At 43.2% G+C, this 9731-nt stretch overlaps 1 protein-coding gene across 1 annotated transcript; it reads right to left on the bottom strand.

Annotated features, from left to right (window-relative positions):
- Positions 1 to 7253: 7253 nt before the first annotated feature.
- On the bottom strand, positions 7254 to 7707 carry LOC128096822 (non-histone chromosomal protein HMG-14-like). Its single transcript, XM_052716846.1, has one exon. The coding sequence runs from the start codon at positions 7705 to 7707 to the stop codon at positions 7414 to 7416; it is 294 nt and encodes a 97-aa protein (XP_052572806.1). The 3' UTR covers positions 7254 to 7413.
- Positions 7708 to 9731: the final 2024 nt, after the last annotated feature.

The raw sequence follows: 9731 nt of genomic DNA, 5'->3' as shown, positions 1-9731 counted from the left end.
GCCTGGAAATCCAAGATCAGAGTACTGGCTGGCCCTGAAGCTGACGTCTCGATGTATGCTCAAAGAGCAATGAGAGGAAAAGAGAGGAAGAGGAGAAGGGAGGGGGAGAGGATCCGACTAGTGTCTTTTCTTGTAAGTTCAGAGCAGTTGGAGACATCTGGGGCGTTGGCCCGTCTTCAGGCTTGGTGGAAATCATTACTTTCCTTCCCATCAGAGTTGCCTATGTAGCTAGGTGTGTGTCAGGGACGGGTGGACAGGGACCCTGTCCCACTTTCCTTCTGTCTACCCCTTAGTGCTGGACTTGGACTATTCCTCAGAACTGCGAAGAGCAGGTGTCCCCTCCTGAAGGAGCCTTGGAGGCAGAGGAAAGGAAATACAAGGCAAAGAGAAGTGGGCCAGCCTCCTCCCACTCTCCTTTCTTTCCAAGAATCTGCTCCCTTGAGTGTCTCGTCAGGGAATTGGAATGTCACTGCCTCGTGGCCCCAACACTCTGTTGCTACTCAGGCTGATTAAGACAAAGGCTACAATTGGGCTACTCTTGCCCGAAAGTAACCCTGTCTCCAAGCCTTGCTGAGGTGACCAGGGGAGATGAGGAGGCTGGTAGATGCCTCTGTTGCCATTGGCAAGAAGATGGCTGCTTGGAGACTTAGATCATTACTCTGTTGAGAGTCTCACATGCTGAGAGCTTTGAACTGAGCTCCGAGCTGGACGGTTGTAATTGAATTCTCCTGTGACCCAGTGGAGTCTTATGCAATATCTGATGTGATCCCTGGTTTGGGGAGGATAAAACCGAGGCTCTGAGAAGGTAATTCCCGATGTCACCCAGCCAGCAAAAAGCATGGCTGAGACTCAGCTCATCTCACAGCTCTGCGTTTTCAGATCCAACATGCTTTGGGGGTTTGTAGAGCTGGTTGGGAAAACTATCCCTTGGTTTCCCCCCTCTTTTATCACAGGAAATTTTAAATGAAAAGGTAAAGCAAATGTTGTCCTGTGCCTTCCCGCTGGTGAAGCACCGAGTGAGTTTGTCCAGGAATGCATGTAGAAGAGAGCAGAGGGTAGAATGGGTTGTAGTGCCCGCAACTGTGCTTGGCACATAATATGTGTTCACACACACACAAACTATTTCCCAAGTGACTGAATAAGGGAAGGGGAATATATCAAAGTAGAAGTGGAAGGATTTCAGTCTGAGATGCAAATGTTTTAGGAAAACCATTTTGTAGACTTAAGCTCACTAAGTTATGATGTCTTTGAACTAGTAATGAAAGGTTTACTACCCCTAGAAGATTATTGGTAAACATATTGGTAAAGTGGGTGCCGCAAAGCCCTGGTCTACATCCCCTTCAGGTTCAGAGCTCTCACTGGGCCCTTACGTGTGATTTGTGCCGCTGTTCTCACTGGGAAAGGCCTTTCACTACATTCATTCGGAAGCTACTACTTTCTTTTTTTTTTTAGTTCCGTGTACACCAAGCTGGCCTTGAATGCTTCATCCTCCTGTCTCCACTTCCTAAGAACCTGAGTTTCCAGCTTGTGCCTCCATAATCATCTAAAAGCTAATACTCTCTCTGGGGCTTTAGAAAAGGTGTTTGTTCCAAAGAGGAGAAAACTGGAGATTTGGAGTCAAAGGTTAGAGGTTGAGTCTCCTTTTTTCGAGATCATCTTCCAGCACACAACTGAATCTCAGCAATCCTGTTTTCCTATCTATAAAAGGGCTAAAAATTTACTTCAAAGGGTAATTTTAAGGATAACGAGCTATGTTGATGATATGTGATGTGGAATGGGAAAAGGGATTGATAAATACAGAATGCTTATTTCAATTCATTTTAAGAGAATGTGTGTGTGTTGTCTTATCAGCGCATCTAGCCTAGCCTTGTCCAGGTGAGAGGGAATGGACAGCTTTGTACTTAGATGTCAGGAGAACTGTGGAGCAGAGCGTGGTAGATAGTGTAGAGAGGTGCCCTGCCTAGACACAGGATAAAACCTCTGCAAGCACCTCTCCAGTCTGGGGTCTGAGCTTTGGGCTTGTCTGCCTCTTCCGTACTGAGATGTGGATGTGTCTACATGGCTCTGGTGGCCATGGGAGGAAGACAGGTCTCCAGTGCAGTAGGACTCTGCTGACTCACTGTGTTCACGACACAACCACCTAGCAGAGTCTGGTGGATTCAAACACTCAGCATTACAAAGTGTTTATTGGATGCCAGATCCTCAAATTTCAGAGTGGGCCTGATACAAATACAGAGAATGATCTTTAAGCGTCAGTGCAGAGAAATTCCCACCACATTGGGGAATGAGCAATTCCCTGGAGAGATTCAAAGGCTGGGTGTGGCTCAGTTGGTAGAGTACTGGCCTGGCATGGATGAAGCCATGGGTCTGGTCCCCAGCACTGCATAAGCCAGGCGCAGTGGTCCACTTTATACTAACGCCCTGGAGGTACAGTCAGGAGGATCAGAAAGTCAAGGCCACTCTCTTGGACTACATGGCATGCATAGAGTAAATCTCTGCTAGAGATACTATCTCAAAAAGTGACAGATGCAGAGAGAGAGAGAGAGAGAGAGAGAGAGAGAGAGAGAGAAGAAGAAGAAGAAGAAGAAGAAGAAGAAGAAGAAGAAGAAGAAGAAGAAGAAGAAGAAGAAGAACAACAACAACAACAACAACAACAACAACAACGAGGAGGAGGAGAGGAGGGGGAGGAGGAGGAGGAAAGGGGGGCTCAAGCACACCTGAATTTCCTGGAACTAAACAAACAGCCATGGGTTCAGAGTTTGTACCTTTGGCAAACAAACCGAGTGCATGCCTCTTTGACCAAACCAAATTCTGCCTCTGTTTACCCAGACCCTTGGGGAAAGGGTGGAAGCACTAGGAGGATCTCTGGGTCATCTTAAAGGAAAGTGACCCTAATTAGGCCCCAGGCTTGACTTGTTTACCAGCTGTGTGGGCGTGGCTAATCAACTCCCCGTTGTCAGAAATAAGGATTTTTTTTACCTTCATCACAACATTTTGTAGGAATTGAACAGGATGAAGGTAAAGATGCTAGTTATAGCTCCAGAGAAATGACAGCTTCTTCCTCTTTCCCAACTGAGTCATCGCCAAGTCAGAGGGCAATGTTCAGCCTGTTAGGAAAGTATAAGCCTAAAGAAAAAGGCCTTCAGGGCCTCCTGCTAGACTTGGACGCGTCTGCTTTCTCCCTTCTCATCCACAGAAAGACTTGTACAAGTGTTGGCCCCTTGGGAAAAAACCAACTCTGTTAATTAAGCCTAACCCCATTCTGTCTGAAGGCTGTAATTACCCTCCCAGGTCGACGTCTTGCCTTGAGACTTGCCCTGGTCCCAGGGGCAGCTTGTAGGAGCTCAACCTCCTGGCGGTAAGGATACAGAAGGGCTGAGATCTTAAAACCTGCCCAGGGAGGAAGACTCTGGTCCCCAGGAAAGCTGTCTTAAACAATTAGCATGAGTTCTGTAACTTCTTTGAGCCTAGAGACAATGCCAAGGACAATACCACAGAGGAAAGCTAAGCCTCTGAGGCATTTCCCCGTATAAAATGCAGCTGCATCAAGGAAGCCTGGAGTCTAACCCAGACTGCCTTCTGTCTCTCCTCCTTCACATTCTAATATACCCTACTGTACTGTGTATGGAAAAATGTAATTCCCAGAGAGTTTTTCTCTTTTGCAGAGTTAATTGTCCCTGGGAAACTTTGTTGGGGTTTTGAGAAAGGAAACAATAAGTCTGAATCCAAACTAAGCCCAAATTAGCAGTTTGAGGTTCCTCTGGGAGACACAGGAGACAGGGTAGAAAGAGGGTAAATCGTGTTGCACCTATCAACTCAAAGATTTGGATCAGTTCATCCTTTGGCCGTCTTTGAATGATCACTTTAGCTATTATCACCTGAAAGGGGAGGCTTTTAAAACCAGAAACCAACATTTCAAGAAACTTCCATTAAGACCTGCAAAACACTGATTCATATTAAAATTTCAACACAAGAATCCACAAACTGCCATCTTAAGCCAATAGCAAAATGGATTGGGGAAAATGTGTATTTGACAACAGTGAAAATATCCTTTAGTTCTTTGCCAACAGGTAAACTTTTATTAGGTAGCAGAAGTGACAAAATTCCTTGTTTACCTTTCTTTGTGTGCACGTATAATGAGGACCCTTAAATCGAAGGTGGAGAAGAACAAGGAATACAGTTACACTGACACAAAGTAGGAAATGGTGTAGCATGAATTGTTAGAAGGTCTTATTAATAATATCAAACCTGGAGCCAGGTATTGGGGTGAATGCTGAAAGATCAGAGAAGCAGAACAAGCCACAGCTTCCTCACCTCACCAGTTCCTCAGCTGATCCTGTTTCCTCAAACTGGAAGCTTCTGAGTTCTCATCCAAATGGGTCTCTGCTGAACTGTGCTGCTCAAAAGCTTAAAAGTTTAACCAGCTCTAGTTCCTGGTTTTCATGTCTTATATACCTTTCTGCTTTCTGCCATCACTTCCTGGGATTAAAGGCATGAGTCACCATGCCTGGCTGTTTTCAGTGTGGCTTTAAACTCACAGAGATCCGAATGGATCTCTGCCTCCCAAGTGATAGGATTAAAGGCCTCTAATCTAGTGGCTGTTCAGTTCTCTGACCCCAGATAAGTTTATTAGGGTGCACAATATTTTGGGGAACACAATATCACCACAAAATGGTAGGATTGGTATCGTGGATGTCTCTGGTGACCTGCCCAGATTTCCTGCCGTCTTGGATCCTGTCCATCCTTCTCTGCTAATGACAACATGGCTTCCTTTTCCAGGAATTGTCCATAGGGGTTTATGTTCTGTATAATTGAAACTGAAGTTGGCCATATAGGAAGTTAAAATCCATGACACCTCTTCTTGGGGATGGGTCAACCCGGCTATGTGACCACATTCCCAGGTTCTTATTAGATCAGGCTGGGGTTAACTTGACCTGAAGTGTTGTATCTTTGCCTCCTCCCTTGCCTGCGCTAACCTGCTTCCCTCCTTCCTTACAGGATTCTTTGGTGGGCACTTTCCCATAAATGCACTCATCCCTGTCTCATGCTCCGCTTCTAGGAAACCTGAACTACTGCAGGAGCATGCCGTTTAGTTGGGCACGCAGCTGAGCGGCAGAGGCAGATTGGTAGTTTTGGTTTGTTGTTGCTTTGAGACAAAGCCCTACCAGACAGTCTTGGCTAACCTGGAACTTGCTATGTTGACCAGGCTGGCCTCAAATACACAGAGATCCACCTACTTCCCTATTGCTGGGGTTAAAGGCCTGCACTACCCCGTGCCCAACCACAAACTAAGTGTTTAAGATGATTATAATTAGGATTTTTTAAAAAGATGCTTTAAGGTGACAAACTATCATTAAATAAATTTTAAAATTTATGCATGTATACATTTTCCCCTGCTGTGTAATGTATTTTTTTGTTTACTTATTTTGTTTTTTGAGACAAGATTTTACTTTGTAGCCTGTGCTTGCTTACAACTCACTATGTAGTCTAGACTAGTCTCAAATCTGTGGGAAGTCCTATCTCAGCCTCCTGAGTGCTGGGATTACAGGCTTCTCCCTCCCATCTATTATATAAGCCTTTAACCCAGTAGTTTATGACAAGGAATTCACTGTACAGATCAATGCTCTACACACACACACACACACACACACACACACACACACACACACACAAAATTATTGTAACACTGTTTATACTAGCAAAAGATGTAAAACAACTTAAATGTCTGTTAATAGGGAATAAACAAATAGCATTCTGGTCATATAAGAGAATACCATGCAGCCATTAGACATAATGAGATGGTAATACATTATGTATGTAACAAACATTAAGTGGCACCCCATAAATACGTGCAATTTTAGTTTTATGTGTGATTTTTAAATGGTTAATTTCCATTAAAAACAAATAAAAATAATGGGCTAGCTGTGTCTTACGTGGAATGACGTTAAGGATGTACTGTTAAAAATGAAGTATTGTGAAATGGATAATTTCTATAACAGATTCCTTAGAATGATAGCCTATAAACTATTAAGTGTTTCTGTGAAAAGGAACAAGGCATCTGAGGTTTTTTGTTGTTTTTTTTTTATAACCTTGTGAACATGCTCATACTTTGTTAATAAAACTGGTTCATTTTTAAAGTATTACATAGTATAGAAACTATATGACATGTAGAAAAGTAAATATCCCTTATAATCCTACTCAATTGCTCCATAACTTGTTGGCTAATGTCAAGAGTGTAATTCTAGGGGCTAGAGAGATGGATCAGGGGTTAAGAACATTGGCTATTCTTCCAGAGGACCCAGGTTCAATTCCCAGCACCCACATGGCAGCTCACAACTGTCTGTAACTCCAGTTCCAGGGGATCTAGCACCCTCACACAGGCATACATGCAGGCAAACACACCAGTCAATGCTCATTAAAAAAAATTTTGAAAAAGAGTATAATTCTACTTTTAGGTATACCACTGCTCACATTTTGGGTTAATTTCCTTGTTGTCTTCTATCTGAAGACAGACTATTTCTCACATATATGCTCACAAGGCACATGCATAGACTTTTATTCCAATTTTTAAACTGTATAGCTCAGGCTGGCCTCAGCCTCCTGAGTGCTGAAATTACAGTGTACACCACCATTCCTGGATTGTATTCTGACTTTTTTTTTTTACTCTTTCACAACTGAGACTTTATTGGTTGAGTACACAGACATTTCAATTCTTAAAACATGTACCCAAACTCTAAGAGTCATACAATGTATTCACGTACCCAGAAGAGCCATGTGTTGTTTCTCTTTGAACTTATTCCAGTGATGTTCCATCCTAAACTTGGCAAGTTTTCCATAAGACTTCACATAACAATCAAATGCTCACAATCCTTAATTCCACTGATTCACAATTTTATGCCACATACAGTACATATTCAAAATTTCAATCTTTCACTGCACATTATCACAATTGTTAGGAAAATGGACTGCCATGACCAGAGACAGTTTGACAGGGCAAGGACCGAGGAGTGGTTTTTTAGGATACAGTTCTACTAGAAACACGAGACCAGAAGTAACTGAAAATATTCCAGACACAAATGCACGACCAAGACTCCAAGTATGCTTTGTGTTGTAGGATATAAAACTAGCCCCCTCTACGGAATGTTTTGGTGACCCCCGAGACAGTCACAGCCTCTCCTGATTCAGTATCCTGCTCTTTTCTGGTTGTACCAAAAAATAAACAGCCAGCAAGTGATTTAACCTCTTAAAAAAATCATTTACACTTCAAAAATGGGATGAGGCGGGACTTCTTCCCACCTTTTAAAAATGTTTCTAGAGCTACTAAAAAACTCGCATTTACAAAATAGTTGATAAAAATATTCCTCTGGATTGTACAAGAAGGGAGGCGGGGACACTGACAGACACGATGGATGGTTAGTCGGACTTGGCTTCTTTCTCTTCAACTTCAGAGGCTGGACTCTGGTTCTCAGCCTCTCCGTTCTCCGCAGGCACGTCTGTGGTCTGCTGGTCAGCCACCTCCGCCTGTTTGCCCTTTGCTCCCCTCTTCCCTTTGGTTTGCACTTTTTTGTCTGATGGTTTATCCTTGCCCGCGGCCTTCTTCGGCTTCGCGTCCACCTTGGCAGGGGCGGGCTTGGCCGACAGCCTCGCGGAGCGCCACTTGGGCTCCGCCTTGGCCGCTCCGTCCGCGCTAACCTTCCTCTTGGGCATCGTGGCGGCCGTATTCTGACTTTTTAACTTGGTATTAGATCCTAAGTATTTTCTCACATCAACGAATTTATTCTCAGAGTATCAATTAGAACAACCGTTTCATTTGCTACTGTATAAACATATAATGTATTTGGTCACTGTCCTGTTTTTAACCATTGAAGTTATGTTCTGTATTTTGCTATCATATAGTACTGTTAGTTGTAAATAACTTTGTATGTGTGTCTCTCATTCTCCCCTTAAAATAGAAGTAAAATCACTGGTCAAAGAAAACAAATAGTTTTAAAAACTTACATATTATTAATAGCTTACTCCATAGTTACAATCCCAACAGCAGAAGAAATGAGTGTTAAGGAGTCCTCACTGATACTGAGTACAACTGACTGCTGCCCTTTGGGGACCTATCATTTCCAAGTTTCCACTGCTTTGAAGTTACACAGAAGGCGTGTATTCAGCAACTGATTGCAGTGGGACTAGGGAGCTGTCAAGACTAGTTTGAGGAGGTTTACTAGCACCTTGTGACTATAGCTAGGAGCCTGGATACTGCAGTCAGGGCAGGGGCTTGGAGCAGGGCTTTGCTGGTTTCCTCCCACAGCCACAGCGTAGCTGCCTTTCAGCACCACCTCCAACTCTCTACACAATTGTAGGCAGCAGCTGTTGTCCACACCCGTCATCATAGTGTTTACACTTCTAGATCAGCTTATGGCTTTGTTTTGTTGTTTTATATCAGTAGTGGTGTTCCAATATAGTGCCAACTGTACTTCTGGGTCAGAGTTTATTTTAAAATGTATTTTAGTCTGTTCCTAGATTTATGAAGGGTCAAATTGGTTACTTATTTCTTGAGCTCACAATCCCTGTGCTTCTGTCTCCCTAGTGTTGGGATCACAGGCATGCACCACCAGGCCCAGCATCTGTTATTGATTTTCTTGAGGAAGTTATGTGTAATGACCTCTGGTCATTTGTCATTTCCAGATTCTAGAGAGGGATGTCTGGAGTTTTCCGTTGTGCCATGGGAAATCAATAGGACTCGAGTGCTTTTTCCACACCGAGTGTCTGTCCAACAGTGAGCTGGTGACTCTTGTGTCTGTTTCTTACTTATGATCTAGGTGCATTTGGGACTTCTACGGGCAGACTTTGAACTAATTTAGTAAGTGTATAGTCTTTGAATCTGTAGGTTCTGGGTTCTAGTGCTGGCTAGCCCTAACTAGTTGATGGTCTTCAGGCAGCTCATTCCTCTCCTCTCAAGGTTCTTATCTTTAAAGGAGAAGTGGGCCTGGGATCCTAGAACCGCAGAGTCCTGTGACATAGGAATGAATGTTCCCAAGCTCACAAGGTTTTGGAAACCTTAATGTAAATATGACTTGTCCTTCTCTGGGTCCAACAGGATGATAAAGGAGGCTGTAACAGAGCAAGTACCTTCACAAACCTATGAGGTAGGTTCTGCTGCTGGCGCTCTTCCACCGATGTCGAAACTGAGGCCTAGTGAGGGACATGATTTGTTCAAGGTTGGATAGCTAGTGAGTGGTGTAGAGAAGATGAAACCTTAGATAAGCTGATTCCAAAGTCAACAGCCATACTGCCTACTGCTAATCCCAATTATGCCACAGTAATCACGTTCTGACTGGTGGAGCGTGCTCTTAATGAAAATAAGAAAATGAAATGTTATAAACTAATAATGAAATATAATTTATTTGGTAAACATTTTCCAAAACTCCCACTATATAAAAAAGAAAACATCTTCAGGGATTATAAAAAGAAAGGAAATGTTGGACCTGGTTGAGTCAGAAGATACCTAAATACCTGCCTCACTCTACTGTTCTGTGAGACTGAGGAGGAGATATGGACATTTAGGAGGAAAAATAACTCCCATGAAACACCGTGCTGGGTGGTACATGTATATTCCCAGAATAACCAAAACACTCTTTCTTTGTTAAATGGTACAAACAAGTTTAGGTTCAAAAACCAATAATAAAATTTGATTCAGTGGACTTGGCTAATAATACATTTAAAAGTCAAAAGCAAGAAGG

This window comes from Peromyscus californicus, unplaced genomic scaffold (genome assembly GCF_007827085.1).
Source record: "Peromyscus californicus insignis strain IS unplaced genomic scaffold, ASM782708v3 Scaffold_5__1_contigs__length_169319896, whole genome shotgun sequence".
Lineage (NCBI taxonomy): Eukaryota > Metazoa > Chordata > Mammalia > Rodentia > Cricetidae > Peromyscus > Peromyscus californicus.
Note: the sequence above shows the minus strand (reverse complement) of the source record. Positions and strands in the feature narration are given on the sequence as shown.

Excerpts from the sequence above, each read along its gene's own strand:
- LOC128096822 (XM_052716846.1), bottom strand. The coding sequence starts at position 7,707 with ATGCCCAAGAGGAAGGTTAGCGCGGACGGAGCGGCCAAGGCGGAGCCC.